This window comes from Sinohyriopsis cumingii, chromosome 15 (genome assembly GCF_028554795.1).
Source record: "Sinohyriopsis cumingii isolate HCF-2022 chromosome 15, ASM2855479v2, whole genome shotgun sequence".
In the NCBI taxonomy this organism is placed as follows: domain Eukaryota; kingdom Metazoa; phylum Mollusca; class Bivalvia; order Unionida; family Unionidae; genus Sinohyriopsis; species Sinohyriopsis cumingii.
This window is the reverse complement of record NC_142975.1, coordinates 10,124,159-10,146,803: the sequence shown is the minus strand read 5'-3', so window position 1 is coordinate 10,146,803 and position 22,645 is coordinate 10,124,159. Positions and strand designations below refer to the sequence as shown.

General features: G+C 41.9%; 1 protein-coding gene across 1 annotated transcript in view; it reads right to left on the bottom strand.

Moving 5' to 3' along the window:
• LOC149781248 (uncharacterized) overlaps window positions 1-22,645 on the bottom strand; it is a 117,369-nt gene that overhangs the window by 17,978 nt on the left and 76,746 nt on the right. The window contains exon 15 of the mRNA XM_089934725.1: window positions 394-475. Coding sequence (XP_089790851.1) covers window positions 394-475 — 82 coding nt within the window. The remainder of the gene's footprint in view (window positions 1-393; window positions 476-22,645) is intronic.

Genomic DNA, 22,645 nt, shown 5'->3' with positions numbered 1-22,645 from the left:
ATGCACATAACCATGTACCGTCGCACACTCATTCGTACATATTTGACATGAATGACTATGTGTGACTATACTGGGAAACATACAAATATATATCAATTATGGCTATGATTTTAAAGTTTTCTATTCAGAGCTTTTAATATGTCATTTCATCTGGTATAGAAGGAATTTCTTTAATGATATTTTAAAAGAAGCAACGGAAGTTGAATTTTGTATCCTCATTGGTAAGGAACGGATATAATGGAGTGCAACGGATATGCAGAGAAAACCAACTAAAGTTTATGGGAAATTGTCTGTCCGAAACCTGTACATTAAATACAGCTTTCTTAAACAAACAAATTGATCGATATTTTATATGTGAATGTTTTGATGCAAGAGAGAAACTTAACAATTTACCTGAACATCGTATTCTTCTGCAACCCTCAAAGCGGTGTCAATAGCAGACGGGGTCGTTCCCCAGTCTTCGTGAAGCTTCAGGCTAAAAAATAAAATAATTAAGGAACTAATTTGTAGTTTTAAAAGTAATTTAACTCACACCACTTCTCGTTGAACAATAAATCATCGTTACAAATGAACAGTTATTGTTCGTGCAGAAGCAATAATTGGTACCAGAAAGGATATTGACTGTCTGCGTGTAAACTTTCACAGAAACAAAAGAAAATTGTTTGTCTGCTTATAAGTGGTAATAGGTAAAAAATGACAGTTTTTCCGTGTGTAAGCTATCATAGATACAAAAGACAATGCTTGTCCGTGTATAAGATATCATTGCTCGCCCGTGTGTAAACTATCATAAGTAGTTAAGTGGGATACCCTAGGGACAATGGGACTTAGCATTAAAAAGACCCCTGGGACACTCTAGGGACAATGGAAATTTAACATGGAGAAAAATCGTGGGTCACTCTAGGGACAATGGGAATTTAACATAGAGTTTGGGACTGTCTAGGGACAATGGGAAATTAACATGGGAATAGAGTTTGGGTTTGTCTAGGGACAAGGGGAATTGAATATGGGATTTTTTTAATTTTTTTTTTAAAAAAGTTTTTTTAAATTTAAATTTAAATTTAAATTTAGAAAAGGGGTAGGCAATGGAAAGGCTATCTCTTTTCGAGAAATATGGCTGGCCCTGAAAAGGGCCTTTGGGTTTTCTTCTGCTTCTAGTTTCTTCTTTTTCTCCACCAAGTTCTTATTTTATCTCCAACACTCTTTCTCTTCTTTTCTTTCTTTTTTTTCCCTGCTCTTCTTTCTTCTTCTCTTCCTCCTCTTCTTTCTTCCTCTTCTCATTTTCTTCTTCTTTTTCAATCTTTTCGTTCCATTTGCTTATTCTTATTCTTTCCTCTTCATCCTCCTTCTCCTCCTTTATCTCTTTCATGACACCACTAATCTTGTCCTTTACCTTTTTTAAGTTATTAATTTCCATCTTTACACGATGGGGACTATAGGAATAATGGTCTTCAACCAGTCTTATCAACATCTGCTCCATCATTCCTAAGTTGTCTAAAACGTCTTGTAATGTTTGTATTTTGTCCATTTGGTTAGAAGCCATCTTCTTTTTTATTCTTTGCAGAATGGTTTGAACGACGAATACTGTGGGTTCTTATACTTAAAGCGCGTACGTGAAGGAAAACATCCCCCTAAAACGTAAAATTGATCTTACCTAGATCATGACCAAACAACGCGCGGACGTGAAGGAAAACATCCCCTACTTTTTCATTTCATATAATAAAACCCAAACTATACTCTCCACATACGCTAAGAAACAATAAACAAATCCATAATCTACTATCCACACAATCGTACGTGAGCGGGTACAAACACAAACACACAAACACAAACACACAAACACATACGATAAGAAACAATAAACAAAATCCATAATCTACTATCCTCACAATCGTACGTGAGCGCTTACAAAACCCAAACTATACTCTTCACATACGCTAAGAAACAATAAACAAATCCATTATCTACTATCCACACAATCGTACGTGAGCGGGTACAAACACAAACACACAAACACAAACACACAAACACATACGATAAGAAACAATAAACAAATCCATAATCTACTATCCACACAATCGTACGTGAGCGGTTACAAAACCCAAACTATACTCTCCACATACGCTAAGAAACAACAAACAAAATCCATAATCTACTATCCACACAATCGTACGTGAGCGGTTACAAAACCCAAACTATACTCTCCACATACGCTAAGAAACAATAAACAAAATCCATAATCTACTATCCACACAATCGTACGTGAGCGGTTACAAAACCCAAACTATACTCTCCACATACGCTAAGAAACAATAAAGAAACCCATAATCTACTATTCACACAAACATACCTTAGCTCTTACAAGCACCAACACACAAACACATACCCTCACACTATCTTAGAAAAGAGTTAGTGTTTATATTCACACTACTCTACCTACACATTGGCAAATTGATGGTTATTTCTTTTCTAGAGTATTGGGTAGCCCTGAAAAGGGCTGTTTTTTTGGAACTTCATGGACACCTGGTTAATGGTGGCACCTTCCAGGCCTGGCGCCACATACACATCTTATCCCCCAGTTACTTTTTACTTTTTTGGGGGAGAGAGCAGAGGCAGGATATGTCGCTTCAGAATCCCAATTTTCGCTCTCTGGGATTCTGAAATTTATTCTTCTTCTCTTCTTTTCCTTCTCCTCCTCCTCTTCTTTGTTTCTTCTCTCCTCCTCTTTGTATCTTCTTTCCTCTTCTTCTTCTTCTTTATATCTTCTCTCCTCCTCTTCTTTTTTTCTTCTTTCCTCCTCCTCACTTATCCTTCCCTCCTCCACAATGGCTTCCGCGGCCAGTTCATTCAACAGGCGCCTGGCATATTCCAGATGCACATGACGTTCCAACAGTTTAGACAGTCTCGTGTTCATTTTTGGTGTTGATCAATCAACAAGGGTAGCTAGACTGCCCAGCGAGTTTCAATTTATAGTGAAAGCGCGGACGTGAAGGAAAACATCCCCCTAAAAAACATAAAATTGATGTTACCTACATCATGACCAAAAACAACAACGCGCGGACCTAAAAGAAACACTCACTCACTTTTTTATGCTACCCATCACTATTTTAAAATTTTTTATAAATCACTTCATTAGACTATCCACATACGCAAAGCAATCCAATCTAACTCCAAATATACACCTCAAACATCAAAAAAAACATGATTTTAATCTACTATTCATACCAACTTACTTAAGCACTTACTAACACACAAACACATACCCTCACATTTTTAAAAAAAAGAGTTAGTGTTTATTTTCACACTACTCTACCTACACACATTGGCAAATCGATTGTTATTTCTTTTCTAGAGTATTGGGGTAGCCCTGAAAAGGGCTGTTTTTTTTGTTTGCTATGGCATTCTTTTTTTAGTTTCTAAGAATGCGATGTCCTCTGAGGATAGACTTTCTGGCGATAGGTCTGCTTCTTCGGAAAGAAAAGAAGAACTCTTTGGTGTCGATACGGCAATCGACAAAGCCTCTGTCAGGTTCAGGTTGCTGCTGCTGCTGCTCTTGTTGTTGTTGTTGCTGCTGTCTCTGAAGTCTGTACTTCTCTGTCCATTCTTCTTTTTCCCTGTTCATTTCTTCTCTGAAGAGCTCTTCTATCAGGTCTTCAGTGATTTTTAACATTCTCACATTCTCTATTTCTTCTGGCTTCGGTATCAGACTGTGTCTGACCCTATGCAAATTCACGTAGGCTTCGTTGAGTTTAGCTAGTTTGGAGCACATCTTCTTAGGAGGATGAGTCGACAATGGATGGTTAGACTGGAAACAACCCGGTTCTTAAAGTTAAAGCGCGGACGTGAAGGAAAACATCCCCCACACGGTTTTTGAGCCGCAACGTTTAGTGAGTGTCATGAGAGGGATAGTAAGAAAAGAAAGAGCATCAATCCAACATTCTTATAGCTAAACAAAAGACAAAGGCATTTTTTTTCAAAACACAACATTTTTTATTCAAAAATCACTTAACACTAAACAACAACTCTAACATTTTTAACAATAATCCAACAATATAACATCAAACAATTTTTTTCAAAAGACAACATTTTTTTATTCAAAAATCACTTAACACTAAACAACAAGAACTCTAACATTTTTTAACAATAATCCAACACTAAAAGTTTCTCCACTAGGTAAAGAGGGATAACAGTCTTCCATGGTTTCTAGTAATCTAGGATGACTTCTCTCAAACTGTTGATTTCTATGGTATTATCGAATTCTGCATACAGGATGACGTTCACCGTTTCATCAGGGTCTCGGTCTTTAAACTGAATTTCCACACGAATCTGGCCGGATTTTATAGGGTGGAAATGTCCCTCGTCGCTGCCTTGGTCTGGAGTGAAATCGAAAGCCCACAAAGCGTAGCCTCCTGCATAATCCTCGTACGTAATACCGTGACTGGTATTGGTTCCTAACTGTCCGGTGGCTTCGTACAGGGACAAGTACGATCTCAAGTAATTCTTCTTGGCAAAGTCAGGTTCGAAAGGTCGGGTACACAAGGTCTTGCCGTCGCGACTGACTTCGATTTTGGACACGCCAAAGTGTTGAAAGTAGAAAGGATTTTTTTCGGCAGCTCCGTTGAAGGCTGTATTCTCGACGATACCAACGATCAAACGTTTGGGTAACTGTCCTTGGAACAGATGATCTTCGATCATGGATCGCTGTCCCTTGGGAATGGTGAAGGTTTTCACTTCCACGCGTCGTATGGGATACTTGGCGGTCGTTCTACTCAACGTCTGACTGATGTCGTTTCCCACTTTAGGTAACACTTCCACACGGCGTACGTAGAGTCTGGCTTCTAGGATTTTGGTTTTGTAACCGTCACTATCAGCCATCAAATGGAAAGCGGCACTGCTACGATTCAGTCTCAGGCGGACATCCACCCCGTTCAGCAAATACTTTTCTTGCAACCACATGTCCAAATATAAAACGATCCATCAGTTCTAAACTTGTGTCGGCTCCCGTGATTCTCTTTCTTCGTTCTACAAATCCATCATTGTTGTCTTTCTTTTCATCAGTTTCCAATATTTCAAACTTGGTAGGTTCGTGAGCTTCCCATACCACACAGGCATTGAGATGAGTGTTCTTGGCATCTATTCCGTACGTCAAGAGATTTTCCAGGTAGGCACGATAAGGGTAAGTATCCATGCTGCTACTGACCAGTTTGTTATTCAAGTACAAGTCCACTCCACTGAACAAGGAATGCATGAAATTGTTGACGGGAGCTACTGCTTCATCGTCTATAGCACCTCCAGTCTTATCTAGAATTTTGACTTTCAGGTACAAGTAACTGCTATTCAGATCGATGTAATCTTCGGGCTGTCCTTTGATTTCAAACTCGATGGGAGCGGAATCGGTCAGTGAGGAGACGGGGTGAAATTCCACCCACTGGGATTCTTGCATGGTCATCATGGTGGGGGGCATGGCAAACAGATCCAGTTCCGTCTTGGAACAAGCGCAAGATTCTCGGTGCATCATTTTTTTGGTCTCTTTTCTCAATAATCGAAAACATCTAAGTCTCGAACGGTTCTTCTTTTCTTGGCCTTTCTCGCTTGAAGTCTGGTGAAAGGGTGTTTTCTTCGTCGTCTCTTTCTGCCTTGTCCTTGCTGAATGCCTGACTCGGTAGCGTGCAGGGCATTTATAGGTGTTTCTCGTTGGCCTAAAATGTCTTTGCCCGTTTGCAGCAAGACATTTTTGCCTGCCCTCATGAAGGCGTCTTTAGGGTTTTGTTTGTCGATGATGACATTTTGGAGAAATTCTTTGCCTTGCGTCAGTGCCGCATCTTTCAAGGCGTGCAATCCGCGTGTCACCATCGGTTTCAACACCGGGGCCACCGAACGAAAGGCCGATTTTAACATGTCTCCTAAACCGTGTCCTCGCTGTCGAGCAACCCTTCGGTACACTGGATACATGACTTATTTACGAGTCGTGAGAGAACCGTTTTCGAAAATGGAGTTTCACCGTTACTTTTCCTTTGGTGAATGGAATATTTTGTCCCAGATCTCCTTTTATAGCAATGTTGACCGTGTCCAAATACGACTTACTGACAGGCAAATAGTGAGGATGGACAAATTCGCGGTGGACGTGGTAAGTGTTTCCACCTTCCTCGTCAGCGTTCGTGGCAGAATCCACTTTGAAAGGAATGACACGCAGTAACGGTACGGAGGTGTTTCCCACCACGTTGTACTCCACCACATCGGAATACACGAACATCAAATTCAGTCCTTGGTTCAGTTCTACCGGGGCACGAAATAACTTGCTAAAAGACTCGTTGTCGTAAACGATGGGTAATTCGTTTTTCTTGAGCATGGCCTTTCTCATGTCCATGTCTCCGCCCAACATGTCAAACAATTCAGGACAAAATAAAATGGACACGATTTTACTTCGTTCAAATTTCATCAAGAAGCGACGAGCTGCTTTGTGGTACTCCATGGTGACATTTTTGTTGACATGCTCCAAAGCTTTCAGAAACACGACATTAAACCTGGAGGTTATGGTGCTGACCAAATGTTGACCACTAAAATAATAGCCTGGGGGAATGAACAAGTGATAGGTGGTGTACTTTTGTGTACGGGTTTTCTTGTCATATTTGACATTGCTATCTATCCACTGTTGCATTTGCTCGTCATGAACTTCCACATCAAAAAAATTTTGATTGGGAAGGACATTGAGGACTTGGGTCGGGTGAATCATTTCTACTAAAGCCACTTCCCAATGGGCTTCGTGATCTAACTGGATGGCCTGAGGTAATTTGGCCGTGTAACAGCACAACGTGTTCTTGGGAAACACCTCCATGGAACTGTCACTGGGTAAAGTTAAGTAAAATTGGTTTTGGTGACTCATAATTCCAGAGTTCTGTGGCTGTCCGAGGGGTTACTGGACGTCAGAGGCGTGTCTCCGTCTAAAATGGGGTTCTGGTTGTGATTGAAGTGGTGACTGGCACTGGCACTGGACACAAGGTTCCCGGGGTTCCCGTTCGAGGTGAATTTCAGGGAGGGATTAGGAAGCAGGTAACCGATGCAACTGCTCAATAAAATGGTCCACAATTGTTTGTCTCCTTGTTGCAAACTCAAATTGGCGATGGATGCCCCGATGACACAATACACCACGAAGATTTGGCAGAAAAAGACGATTTGCGTTTTAGGCACACGTTCTCCACACCACACCCACAAGGGTTGTTTTTGTAAATCTTGCACAGAAGAACTAGGGGAAGGAGGAGTGGTCGACGTAGCTGCGTCTGCTGTGTGAAAAGGCATGATGGTCACTTCTTTTTATAGTCGATGACTTGCGAAGCGTCGATCCAAGAATCAAAACTGGGCGGATATCCTTTCCAACGTACTTTGACTTCTTTGACACGTCGTTTGCCCACTTTACGGGTTCTGCGTTCGAGAATGCTTTCGATGTCGTACACGTCGTCTTCTTTTTTGGTGACACGTTGTAACTCGGGCAAATAAAACGTTCCTTTGAGCACTTCTCCGTTCATGTCTTCCAATTTATAGACGGCAGGATGACGGCCATGCACTCGTCCAGTGACGCGAAACAATTCGGTCGTCCAGTTAGGTAAGTAACCTTTGTCGAAAGTGCGTTTGGTTTTGCCAATGCGCACCCAATCTCCTACGGCCAACTCTCCACTTTTCTCGGGGACAGCCCTCGTCGGGGACGTACCAAACAGGCGCTCAAACACCAACACTTCGTTCTCGGGAGTCACGTCTTGCGGGGCACGTCCGATGCTTCCATGGTAAGATTGGTTGTACGCTTGCACCAGGTGCGGTAAGATGTCGATGTACTTCAGAGTGTGGTGATGCGTAAAATATTTCCACATGCGTTCTTTCAAAGTGCGTTGAAAACGTTCCACGATGCTGGCTTTGGTTTCGGGATTCTCGGTGGTAAAAAAATGAATGTCACGTTTCTTTAATTCTTTTTGGAAAGCTTGGTTCAGAAATTCGGTACCTTTGTCCGTTTGCCATCGAAGAGGGTGACGACCGCTTTGTTTCAACACTCGTTGCAGGGCTCGCACTAACTCGCTGCTCGATTTGGAAGTCAAGGGCACGACCCAGGCAAATTTGGAAAAGACGTCGATGACACAAAACAAATATTTGTAGCCACGATTGTAGCTGACCAAATGAGAGACATCGGCTAAGTCGGCTTGCCATTGATGATCGATGCCTTCCACTCGGGTGCGACTTCTGGCAAACTTGCGTCGAATGGGTTTGTGTAAAGTGTAGGTAGCTTGTTCTTGTAACCATCGTTGCACTTGAGGTAAACGGAGACTTTTCAGTCGAGTTTTGGCAGCACGATACAATTTTTGAACTCCTGCGTAACCTGCAGGATGCGAGGGATCGTAGTAAATGCTGGCTAAGACTTTTTCCATTTTTTTTGTGTTGGTTGGTGTGTTAATAAGACACCCACTCTTGGAGGATGCTACTCTTTTTCTCTTGGGGTATTTTCTTGGATTGCAAGGCTTTGCGTGTGCGGCCAGCAATAGGCGTCGAAGAGGAGAAGGATGTCTGAGCGGGGGATATCGGTTCTTGTTTCACTTCTGTCTTCACTTCTGTCTTCACTTTCTTTTTCTCTTGTGAGGAAGAAGGGGTGGCCATCATCTTTTTAATCCATCCAATTCTGGAGGTAGGTGGTGTTGTTAACTTGCGTACTTTTTCTGGTGGAGTTTGAAACCCTTCCTCTTCTTCTCCTTTTTCTGTCTTGGTCACGGGTACTGGTGGTACTGGTACTGGTGATGGTGCTGGACTTTTCATCAAGGTCTTAAAATCTTTCAGAGTGGGTAGAGCTGTTTCGTCTAAAGCTTTCTGGTGAAAGAGTTGCAGTCGTTGCAAGAGTTGACCGTACTTTTGCGATTTTTCTGTTTCGGACAAATCTTGGCGATCCATCAAGGACTGCAATTCGTGTTGTAACTGGGACATCTCACTCAAATGGGGATTGGGAGGTAAATGCGGGGTGCGTTGTTCTTGCCAGCGATGGTATTCCATCCATCGTTTGTAAGGCACTAAAGCTAGTTTTTGTCCTTCCATGGGGTTGTCAGGGGTCGATTCTGAGATCTTGGGACTTCCGAAGGCCTTTTTATCTTGCTCCCACCAGTCCTCCCAACATGGTTCCCAAGACTCCTTTCAGTATGGGGCCTAACAAGAGAGGTAAAATACCTCCACGTTGCACTAACATCTTCTTTTTTTGACGAATGGGAATTTTCTTTCGAACCATTTGGCGAAGAACGTGACGATGTTTGCTTAAGCATTGTTTCTGGTGTTTGGACAAAGGGATCGTGCCTTTCAAAACGTTCAAACAACATTCGCACACGGTATCGATGACCTCTTTGGAGGCCGTTTGAATGAGTTTTTTTCGTAGGGGTGGAGAAGCTTTGGACAGGACAGATAACATGTCCCCATGTTTGGCTAAACGTGGTGGCAGTCCTTTCCTTTTCTTTCCTTGGGGTTTTCTGGAGGGTGACATCTTTGAGTCTTCAGGAGCACCGAAAAAACACTGATACCCGACTTGGTCACAGGCCTTTTTTATACTGGAACGCGTCGCCACTGATTGTCTTTACGTCGTATCAGTTTGAGGACAGGCATGACACGTCGTGCAGGTGTACGCAACGGACTAAATCGAGCCAGTTCTTGCTTGGACAAATCCAGTAAACTTTGTAACATGCCCGATCTTTCTTGAACTTTGATTTTGGGAGAAGGTACTTTGTGAGCAGCAGCCACTGCCACTAAATTGGAAGGTCCTGCCACTGGGGAAGTTCTTTTGGGGGTCATCAACGGAGAAGTTCTTGGTGTGATCAACGTCTCCAAGTACTCTTCAGTTCTGGGTGTCATTAACGGAGAAGTGGACAAACGTGAAGCTGCCGGAGACGCAGTCACCGCCGTGGCAGGTCGTGGTTTGCGAGTGTAAGGTTGCGTCCTGGCCGAAGTGCCTCTCTTGCGACTAGTTTTCTGTGGACTTTTCTTTTTCTGGGGGCTTCTTTTCTTTTTCCGGGGTGGTGTCTGGTCAGAGGAGGGTCCTGCCACTGGAGAAGTTCTCCTTGGGGACCTGGTCTTTTTCTTCTTGGGGCTTCGTTGGACTTTTGTCTTGGGGAGAACTTTGGGGGCATTAGGATCCCATCTTAAGAGTGAGCGAATGATGACCCCTCCTAGAGTATCGCTCCCTCCAGGTTTCAAAATGATTTGTTTTTTGGTTTGAGTGTCGATGCGGGGATCGGCCAGTTGGACCAAAGCGACTTTGTTTCGATCGAAAAAGCGTTTGGTTTGATGAGGAATCTGAATGATTCCTTGGAGTAATTGACGTGCCGTCACCGTGAACCATCGTAAGACTTCTTTGAGACTAGCTTCTAAGACACGAGCTCGTGTTTGTGGATCTTTTTCTCGACTGATGCCATACAAGGCACGAATCAATTTGACGGGAAGATGCGAGTGAAGGGACGTCATATTCGCACTGAGAGTGAGACAGACGAAAAAGGGTCTGAGGTTTTTATAGATTTTTTATGGGGAGTGAAATGAAGTCGAGGACGGAGACGTGTACAGGACAGGCCCTCCGTCTTGGCACCAGTGGTGAAACAAGTGGGTACGAAATCGCAAATCCTCGGGAGTCGTAGGTTTCAAATCGACGAATAAATAGGCGTGTGGAGTTTGAGTGGCATCGTCGTACGCCTGAGTCAGCCAAGGCGTTCCTAACTGTTTGGCTAAGACTTGCACTTGCGATTTATCTCGAGGGCTTTTAAACAAGACCATGTAATGCGCATTGAGACTGATGGTGCGATGGGCTTTACTTTGTTGAAACAAATTTTGGGTGATGTAAACGACACTGGCATTACGGTGATGCCCTTTGCGCGTGAACCACAGTTTAATTTCTTCTTCGTCTTCTCCTAACATGTCGTCGAAAATGACCAAATGGGTTAAACGGGAGTCAGAGACGATGCCGTCGTCTTCTTTAGGAATGCCTTCCACAAACACGATGGAATCGCCTTGACTTTCTCGCAAGAGGCTGTACGCCGATTGCCACTCTTTGTAACACCACACGATTTGTTGAGGGGGTCGATCGATCAAATGATGTTTATGTTCGATCAAACGTTTGACGAATTCGGTTTTGCCCGAACCGCTAGGTCCAGCAATGAGCATGTTAAAGGGATGGCGAAGATACAAAGCCTCCCAACTGGCACGATCTAAGTGTTCGTCGATGACTTTGACAGTAGAGGAAGAGGGAGCAGAGACAGCAGAGGTAGCCATGGTGTGAGAAATGTCACTTGTGACACGAAAAACAAACAAGACAAGAGTTTATATACTTTTTCAGAACACGTTTATTGAATGTTTCGAACATGAATACGAAAGACAAAAATGCATAAAAGCCAAAGGCTTAAGTACAAGAATAAAAGGCACATGATAACCATGAACGTGGAATAAACACAAGTGTCTGTACAACATGTTTTGGGTAAAGTTCTAACCAGTTCTATAGTAGGGGTAAGGTCACACAAGTGTCCTCCCGAAAGGGTCTTTCAGGCCTGTCCACGACAGTCCTGTCCTGGGTGACGGGTTCTTCTGGCACCGTCACTAACACAGGTTGAAAAGTAAATTTTTTCCTTGAATAACTCTCTTGCATACTGGGCCACCTCTTGTGTCCAAGCCACAAAACCCTGGTCTCGGTGATGTCCAACATTTGACTCCTAACCAATCTGGTTTCTTCTTCGTCAACGACATGGTAAGTTACTTCAATGAACAATGAACTATCGATCTTGCCTAGGGTTCCTTTTCATATACAGACCAATACCAACGTGACCGTACGGTAAGGTGAAGTGATTGGGAAGTCGCACTCGCTTCTGGTATACAATTTGATAGACTTTTTCCAAGGGTCGACTGACGATGTGGTGAGTGGGTAAACGTACAATCTTGTTCGGTTGGTAAGTGGTCACTTTAAAGTTTCCATCCTCTCCCGATTGCAAGGCTTCTTTCAATACCCCAAAGTTGACCACTCGACTGGTACGATGATTTAGAGTCAGTCCTTTCACTTTGCACGTCGTGTGCACTTCTCCTTGTCTGTCCCGGTATTCGTAGCCGTAATTTTTGGGACCACCACTGACGAAACTTAGAATCTTGTCGTCGGGATGCTCGTCTGTCCAGGCTCCTAAACGGTCTCCTTCGATGTCAGGGTGCTGTTGAATCGGGTGATGGATGTAAATGCAACTGTCCGTGTCAAAGTACAGGACGCGTTCTTCTAACAGTTCTAAAGCTTCGTACAATTTTAAGCGAGCATGAGCTGTCACGTAAGCCGCAATGATGACATTTCCAAAAGGGTCGTCTTGTACAAAGTCCAGATCTTCTTCGTAATTGACCAAGATCAAATCCTCTCGAACGACGTCCACGTGTTTCATGTATTTGGTTTTGTCGTGAATCATCTGGAAGTAGCGGGAAGGTTCTGTCAAATATTCCGTCTTGGGTAAACACGGTCGTTGTGCCATTTTACCCCACAAGCAATCTAACATCACTTTGGCAAACGATCGCCTGCCTTCGTTTTTTTCGATGTGGTCTAAAGAGATGCCTTCTTGTGCGTAGTATTTCTCTTTGAATTGTATTTGGTCTTCGGGACTGTGACACCAGGAAGGATAGCCGCTGGCTTCTTGTTTCAGTTTCAAAAAGGCATCCACGTAGTCGGCGAAAATGCCTTTCTGAGTAGGGTCACCCTTGTGGTACTGTTGTGTCTTGGGAAAGTGGCAAATTTCGTACACTTCTAACAGTTGGTATCCCATGTCCAGAGCTTTGAACAATTCCACGCCGACCCAGGCTCCCGTCAAGGCACGTTCTTCCTGGCTGTGATGGCAAGGTTGGTCCTGGTTGCACGTTTCGGCACAAGTACGGCACAAGGGAAACATCAGTTTGCCTTGACAATGGTGAGGTAAGACGGGATGGTATAGGTTCGTGGGAGGCAAAACTTTACACTTGATCAAGCCTTCGTATTGTCGAATGTTTTTCAGGTCGATGTGTTCCGTGAACAATTGCGGGTGCCCTACAGGAAAGCGACAATATTTGCACACGTAGGGATACAGCGAACACACGTCCAAGTATTTGATTTCTTCTCCTTTCTCTTCGTCGGCTTGGTACAGCAAACAGGTGGCATTGGTCCTTCCTCCGTACAAACTATCCCTCGGGTTCAGCGGGTCCATGAACTGGTAACTTTCCACGAGGCGTTTAAACTCGGGATCGGTTTTCAAACGGTGATCGTACTCGTGTTCCCACATTTCCACCACTTGGTATCCTTGCTGTTCTAACTTTAGGCGTCGCTGACAAGTGTCCTGGTACAAGTCTTCCATGGTTCGTTGCAAAAACTGATTTTTAGTGCCACGGTCAGGGTAACAGACGGGACATCCGTGAAATAAGCAACCGTTAAACTCGTACACGATCTTGGGGTTTTCTAAGTCCCAGCCATCGACCGAATACGTTCCGATGGTCTTTTCGCCTCCTCCGTTGCGGGCATGCTGAATCCATTTGTCTTCCTTGTCGCACAAGTAATGTAACCAACGTAGGGCTTTGACCGAGTATTGACGCTTGACATAGTGGGTCGTTTGAGGACTGATGACAGCCACGGTCTTTTCAGGCATGAATCGTTGGCGGTACACTAAGGAACACGCTTTGGCAATGGTGCAAGCTTCTTTCAAAGGATCGACCCCTCCGTGTTCCATGAACAGTTCTCGAAATTTTCCACATCAACGCCGTAAAATGTCCACGTCGGAACGACAATACTTTAACATTTTTTCCTGAAAGTCGAAAGGGTCCGAGGCGTGAGCCTGGTACCAAGCGTAGAAAGCTTCTCGTTGTTTGGTACGCATGTTGTCGGGGTCGTAATAGTGAGCCTCAGGCAAATGGGGTAGAACAGCATGTTGATTGGCTTCCGTATTGAAAAAGTGTGGAAAGTACCCTTTAGCCATTTCTGTCATTCCAAACGTTTTAGGCATTCGGCTCAAAGGCATGGCCAAGTAACTCATCGAATCTTTAAACTGTACTTGTCCCACTTGCATGAAAATGATTTTGGCTCCGTTCAAAATCACTTTAGGACGTTCGGTGCCATGTTCCGTATAGTACCTCAAAAGAAACTGTCCATCGTATCCGGAGAAATTGTGAGCCATCACCGTGGCATGACGATGACAATCTCCGTAACGTTCGATGTCCTCTTGGCTCCACGTCTTGTCGATGGGGTCTAAGACCCACTGGGCAAAATCGGCTAACGTGTTTGGTCCCCGAAAGATTTTTTCACGCCCTCCAGGAATCTTGCTGCAGTGAGGGCAATGACTGAAGATAGGTTCTTGAATGCACTTTTCGCACGCTCGATGAGCCACGCAGAAATTAGGGATGTGAATGCCAGTCTCTTGCATGCATTCGAAATCGAAAAAGATGAAATTGCCTTTCTTCTTGTGACCGTCCTCTTTCTCTGGTGGGGGTTGGTATTTTTGCACGTAGCATTCGTGTTCCAAGTCCACGATGTGGTGACAAATGTGACATTTTTTCTTTCCTCGACATACGTGTGCCTTGGCATTGGTGGTAAGTATGACTTGTCCACAGGTAGGGCACAATCTCAAGAGTTGACAAGCACATTTCTGCTGTGAACCTTGCGTCTTCAGATGTTGCTGGTAACAGGCAGGGCTGACAAACGTACGCAGACAAGTTGAACAAGGCACTGGTTCTTCGCTCAGACAGGGTGGAGAGGCCAAACATCCTGGGCATTTCAATCTACAATGCTTGTGTTGCTCTCGATTGTTATAACCATAATCACATTTCTCACAATAATAACCGTATCCCAGGAATCCAGTGATACTGGTAATGGTATCGAAATGGTCATCGTGATGATAGACATGAATGTATTTTCCGTCCTTAAAGTCTTGGCCTCGAAACAACAGAGACCCGCGCATTTCTTGAGGGTGCACTTTCAAGGTGTAGCGTGGAGCTAGGGCATCTTGCAATTTTTGCATCTCAGGAATGCCACAGGGTGTGTCTTTGGACAGGCCAGCTTGTTGCAACAGGAGTTCTGCTTCGTTTCGTTGTTTGGTTCGGTTCGATTTTCGAATGTTCTCCCAGGTTCTTTTCCATTCTACCGTGTCGTTCTTGTTGGCATAGGTTCGTCCCACCACGATGGCACGGGCTAAGCACATCTGGTCTTGAGGGTTGTTAATTCGGACGAGACTTGTTTTGGTGTTGCGAAGGTCGTCCACCAATAACATCTTTTTGCGTCCTGTCCCTTGAGGAAGAGAGACGTGAGCCATTTTCAGTTTGGCTTTACCATCGGTGATGTCAAACTGGTCATTAGATTGTTGTACGTGTTGAATCTTGTCCATGACTTTGGAAGGGGTTAGTTCTGCGGGTCTGCTAAACTCGATCCAAACAGGGGATTTCAAACCATCGTGATCTATGGATAGTGTCAAGCGATCGTCTTCTTTGGGTTGACATTGTCGCTTGAGTGAGGTGAGCAAAGAATCCCACATCTCGGTGATAAACCCTTCTGCTTTCTCCAAGGGTACGTCGGCCTTGAAATCTTTAAACTTCACCGTGTAGGTGTAAGCCGTGGTTCTGAATTTTCTAGAGGAGCGCTTTTCCGTCTCTCGAATGGAATAGTACTTTTCAGGGTTGACTAAGGGTGGTGAACTTGGTTTAGAGGGTTCGGATTCTGGTTCACTCATGTCCTCTTCAAAATCACTGGCATGAATTTGTGCCAAGATTTCAGCCCTGGTACGAGGCGATAGATCACGTTTCTGCCTCTTACTTTCTTCTTCTTCTTTCTTCTCGAATGAATGGGATCGTTTCATCTTGAGTGCAAAACGTCAAATGACTCAAGTTTAAACACCACAGACTAATTTATAGTCTTGGCAAACCAGCGTATATAAAAAGGGTGTGTGTCTTTTCCTTTCACTATTCATTTCACTCTCAAGCCGAGCACAACGATGGAAGAGACTACCCAGATGGAACGTTTCGTCAGAGCTTTGCGAGGGGTCATTAGAAAATTCTCTTCAGACCAGCCGACGGACTACTCTCCTTCCTTTCGAGATAAAAGTCAAGATACTTGCTATATCTGTCAGAAGAAAGGGCATTGGTCTTCAGAGTGTCCAGACCGTCAAAAAAGAACAAAAACAGGGACTAAAAGTGACAAAAGTCAAGATACCTGTTATTATTGTAAAGAAAAAGGACATTGGTCTCCAGATTGCCCAAAAAAGAAACAAGAGGAGTCAGAAGAAAAGAAGGATTCTTCAGAAGAAGAGAGGGATTCTTCAGAGGAAGAAGAGGAAGAAAGAAGACAGGTGAAGAAAAAGAAACAGGAGAAGAAAAGAAGAAGGGAAGAAAATGAGGTAAAAACGGTGAATAAATTCAAAAAACAGAGAGTCTAAACAAGGAGAAAGAAGAAGTCAATGAACTTTTAATTAAAGTGTTCTGTGGTGAATTGTGAATTGGATTGTAAAAAAATGGATAAAAGAATACATGAATGATATAAGGTAAGTGTCTTTGAGTTTTGATTTTAAAATAAGAAGCTACACTCACGCACTCATACACAGACACGTACTATAAGGGTAAAATGGGTGGGGTTTATTTTTGAGTTATTGGCAAATTGAAATTGTATTTCTTTTCGAGAAATGTGGGTGGTCCTGAAAAAGGCCTTTTTATTTTGGTGTAGGGGTGAGTTTAACCAATCAACTTTAACTGCCTTAAGCCTTTGCCACGGCCAAGGCCTACTTCTGATGATTGGGTTGAAATCACTAAGGGTGGTACGACAGGCTTAGTCACAGGGTTGGCGTGTTTAGCTCGGGAAGGTCGTATTCTCTTCGGTCGTGATAAAGAAGTCTGATACATTTGTTTCAGACTTCTTAACTCCGTTAAAATGTCCAATAGTACCGTAGCCGTTTGATTTTCACCCTCTTGTTTCTTTGCTGCTACTTCTTCTTGCTGTTGTTGCTGTTGTTTTTTTCTTACCTCTTCTTCTTGCTGTTGCTGTTGCTGTAGGAGAAAAGCTTGTTCCGCTTCCTTTTGTCGTTGTATAAATTTCTCCAATTCTTCTTTCTGTCTCTGTCTAAAATTCTCCACTTGCGGTAATGAAGAAGGTAACGAAGGTTCTGGAACAAATTCTTGCGAGGTAAGAAAATCCACAAAATCCCAGTGTACCTCTTCTGAAAGTAAGTCCGGGTTCCCTTGGGCAGTCTCCCCTGCTGGTGCACCCCAATGGATCGTTTTCTGAGTTTCCTTCATGTTGAATCACTGTCGCATAGATTGACTGCACACAAGCGCTAACGAATCTATATAGACCACGTGACGTCACAGACTGCTCTCTTCGGATTGGATGCGAGCTGACTGAATTTTGTAACGCGTGTTCGGATTGGTGAATGAATTCAATCCGTTTCAATCCTTCCTGTACCTATAAATAAGCACAGTTCACTGCATTGATTCACCTATTCTCGTCGCTTCAAGATGTGGACCACAGCTGAGTCATCCACCCTTGTGTCTTCCATGATGTTTAGGACAGACATGCTCATGTATGTCAGGTCCAAGTGGACTGTTGTTGATAGGACAGATACTAGTCAATGGATGAGGAGAGTTTACATAGAAAGACAAGGATGTCTCAAGAGGGTACTTGTGTATGGACCGGTAGTTAGAAGGAGTTTAAGAAGAAGAAGAAGAAGATGTGACAGATGCCATCTATGTTAATATTAATATTAACATAAACCCAAAGGCCCTTTTCAGGGCCAGCCATATTTCTCGAAAAGAGATAGCCTTTCCATTGCCTACCCCTTTTCTAAATTTAAATTTAAAAAAAACTTTTTTAAAAAAAAAATAAAAAAATCCCATATTCAATTCCCCTTGTCCCTAGACAAACCCAAACTCTATTCCCATGTTAATTTCCCATTGTCCCTAGACAGTCCCAAACTCTATGTTAAATTCCCATTGTCCCTAGAGTGACCCACGATTTTTCTCCATGTTAAATTTCCATTGTCCCTAGAGTGTCCCAGGGGTCTTTTTAATGCTAAGTCCCATTGTCCCTAGGGTATCCCACTTAACTACTATCATAGCTACAAAAGACATTACCTGTCTGAGTTAAAATGTCGCAGGGACAAAATGACACAACTTGCCCATGTGTAAACTATGACGGTTAGAAAATGGCAATCCTTGTCAGTGTTTAAACCTTATGATGTTCAAAAGGAAATTGCTTGCATGTGTATAGGCTATCACAGGAAAAAGGGCCATTGTTTGTCTACTATCACATCTACAAAATGTAATTGCGTCTCCGCGTGTAAATTATAACAGGTACACAAGTGCACGTCGGCGTGTAAACTATCACAGTTAGAAAATGGCATTGCTTGTCAGATTGTATACTATCACAGTTAGAAAAGGGCATTGCTTGTCAGATTGTAAACTATCATGGTTAGAAAATGGCATTGCTTGCTAGTGTGTAAACTATCACGGTTAGAAAATGGCATTACTTGTCAGCGTGTAAAGTATCACAGTTAGAAAATGGCTTTGCTTGTCAGACTATATATTATCACAGTTAGAAAATGGCATTGCTTGTCAGATTGTAGTATACTATCACAGTTAGAAAATGGCTTTGCTTGACAGACTGTATACTATCACAGTTAGAAAATGGATTTGCTTGTCAGACTGTATACTATCACAGTTAGAAAATGGCATTGCTTGTCAGACTGTATACTATCACAGTTAGAAAATGGCATTGCTTGTCAGATTGTATACTATCAGTTAGAAAATGGCATTGCTTGTCATATTGTATACTATCACAGTTAGAAAATAGCATTGCTTGTCAGATTGTATCCTATTACAGTTAGAAAATGGCATTGCTTGTCAGATTGTATGCTATCACAGTTGGAAAATGGCTTTGCTTGTCAGACTGTATACTATCACAGAAAATGGCATTGCTTGTCAGATTGTATACTATCACAGTTAGAAAATGGCTTTGCATGTCAGACTGTATACTATCACAGTTAAAAAATGGCTTTGCTTGTCAGATTGTATGCTATCACAGTTAGAAAATGGCATTGCTTGTCAGATTGAATACTATCACAGTTAGAAAATGGCATTGCTTGTCATATTGTATACTATCACAGTTAGAAAATGGCTTTGCTTGTCAGATTGTAAACTATCATGGTTAGAAAATGGCATTGCTTGCTAGTGTGTAAACTATCACGGTTAGAAAATGGCATTGCTTGTCAACGTGTAAAGTATCACAGTTAGAAAATGGCTTTGCTTGTCAGACTGTATGCTATCACAATTAGAAAATGGCTTTGCTTGTCAGACTGTATACTATGACAGTTAGAAAATGGCATTGCTTGTCAGATTGTATACTATCACAGTTAGAAAATAGCATTGCTTGTCACATTGTATACTATCACAGTTAGAAAATGACTTTGCTTGTCAGACTGTATACTATCACAGTTAAAAATGGCATTGCTTGTCAGATTGTATACTATCACAGTTAGAAAATGGCATTGCTTGTCAGATTGTATACTATCAAAGTTAGAAAATGGCATTGCTTGTCACATTGTATACTATCACAGTTAGAAAATGGCATTGCTTGCTAGTGTGTAAACTATCACAGTTAAAAAATGGCATTGCTTGTCAGATTGTATACTGTCACAGTTAGAAAATGGCTTTGCTTGTCAGATTGTATGCTATCACAGTTAGAAAATGGCATTGCTTATCAGATTGTATGCTATCACAGTTAGAAAATGGCTTTGCTTGTCAGATTGAATACTATCACAGAAAATGGCATTGCTTGTCAGATTGAATACTATCACAGTTAGAAAATGGCATTGCTTGTCATATTGTATACTATCACGGTTAGAAAATGGCATTGCTTGTCGGATTGTAAACTATCACGGTTAGAAAATGGCATTGCTTGCTAGTGTGTAAACTATCACGGTTAGAAAATGGCATTGCTTGTCAACGTGTAAAGTATCACAGTTAGAAAATGGCTTTTCTTGTCAGACTATACTATCACAGTTAGAAAATGGCATTGCTTGTCAGCGTGTAAAGTATCACAGTTAGAAAATGGCTTTGCTTGTCAGACTGTATACTATCACAGTTAGAAAATGGCATTGCTTGTCAGATTGTATACTATCACAGTTAGAAAATGGCTTTGCTTGTCAGACTGTATACTATCACAGTTAGAAAATGGCATTGCTTCTCAGATTGTATACTATCACAGTTAGAAAATGGCATTGCTTGTCAGGTTGTATGCTATCACAGTTAGAAAATGGCATTGCTTGTCAGATTGTATACTATCACAGTTAGAAAATGGCATTGCTTGTCAGATTGAATACTATCACAGTTAGAAAATGGCATTGCTGGTCAGATTGAATACTATCACAGTTAGAAAATGGTATTGCTTGTCATATTGTATACTATCACAGTTAGAAAATGGCATTGCTTGTCAGCGTGTAAACTATCACGGTTAGAAAATGGCATTGCTTGTCAGCGTGTAAGCCTTATGATGTTCAAAAGGAAATTGCTTGCATATGTACAAGCTATCACAGGTTTAAAAAAGAATCATTGCGTGTCTACTTGTAAACTATCACACTTAAAAAATGGCATTGCTTGTCCGCGTGTAATTTATAACAGGTGCACAAGTGCATTGCTTGTCAGCGTGTAAAGTATCACAGGAACACAAGGGCATTGCTCGTCAGCGTGTAAAGTATCACAGGAGCACAAGGGCATTGCTCGTCAGCGTGTAAAGTATCACAGGAACACAAGGGCATTGCTTGTTGGTGTTAAAGGTACAAACGAACACACATATTTACTGATATCAAACCTACTGATACACATGTAATTCCATAATCAACTGCTTGGTAGTTAGGATGAACCATTATCCGCGTGTATGGCAACACTGATAATTATTGGACTAATCCCACGAAGAGTAAGAGTTTTAATTCGCACGTTTTTTGCCACAATCGATCGCAAACCGTACCTTTTAAACTGGGATTAGTTTTGTTTCGTATCAAATATGCATACTGACTAAAACTCGTTCATTCTTCTATTTAAAAATAAACGACACAAAGACTAGAGAAAAATAACACCCAAACGCATCAAACGAATAATTAATTGATGCCCTTTTCTGTTTAGAAAGTTCAACTTTTGTTGAGTTTCTGCATTTCACAAAAGCGTATGAATGTCATTAAAGGCTCGCGAAGGGAGAAAACACATCTGAGAAAAGTGTTGATAGCAGATTAAAGTGGCTGTAAATTAATTGAGACATACTTCAGGCCGTTGGAACCAAGAGATTTTCGTAATTTTATTAATGAAAACAAAGAGGTCAAAGTGCGAAGTCAACGAGGAGTCATCATCTGAGATTCAGTGTTTTCGCTGATAAGTTTGAAATACTTTACGTATTGTTCAAGGTTGATTGCTATAAATGACTAAGTAAACAATTAGCGAAATTTTGTAATTACACTTTTTGTGGGTTGCACACTGCAGCTTAAAATGTATTCACAGTAAGATAATGACTGGTATACGGTTGATTCCTCGTCATCATCATCCAATGACCGGACGAAATGATGGAATGGTGTGCACGTACTCGTACTAGTCCATGCATGACGGATATGACGGTGTTTTTGTTATGCGCACAAAACAGTTCAATCATAAACTTTTAAAAATTTGATATTTTCAATGTAGCGTTGAAAGATAAAAGATGCCTAGAGCCTTTCGTATAATACGGTTATGATTGAGTTAAGCTAAGATACGCGAACCTTCCAACGTTGAGTAATACTTCCTTAATTTAATGCTCTGCCATTAATTATACTACACATGTCATTTGAAGGAAAGAAACAAGTAGATAACGAGGTAAAGTACTGTAATTAATATTTCATGTGGTAAATAAATCATAACATTATCGTCAAAAACAGATTTGTTCCCGTTTTAAGCAAAGTAGTAAATAATGACTGACCTGAAATGAGTCCGTTCCGCTACCTTTCTATCTTTCCTGATCCAACTAGGTAAGTTGTAGTTATGTGACTATGCGCGATAGCAACTTCAGCGCAAGTAGAGGACCAATAAGTGTTAGGGAACGGTTGCTCAGTAGAAAGAAAGAATTTTAATTTAATAAATCTATTGTCTTAAGGACGACAAGACGTTTATGTGTCACCGATAGTACGCGCAAGACAAGTTTGTATCGGCGTTTGTTTCTATTTTTATCGAAGACCACAGTCTCCGTTTGGAAATAAATTGTTTAAGCATTCAGTTTTAGTATTTTCTAATGACCACTATAATATACACGTATGTTAACCATAATTAGACTAAGTAAATTCTGCCAAATGACTGATGTAAGAAGATGTTGTATGGTTTCAGGCACAAAACGGCTGCCAGTTCTGAGAGTGGTCCGTAGATCATGATTATCTCCCATCAAATTAACCGAAATCGGGACGACACCCCGATATAATTCACGGCTCACTTACTTTGAAATTTTACAAACAATGGTGATAATAAACCGTTAAATTTCAGAATAAACAAAACTATATTGAATTTTAAAATTGCCTGCAATTTAGGCAGCGAAATATGAAATGTCACCTAACTGCATGTCAGTCAAGCACATGTTTTGTTTCACTTGAGTCAGTTAGTTCACCTTATTAGTACC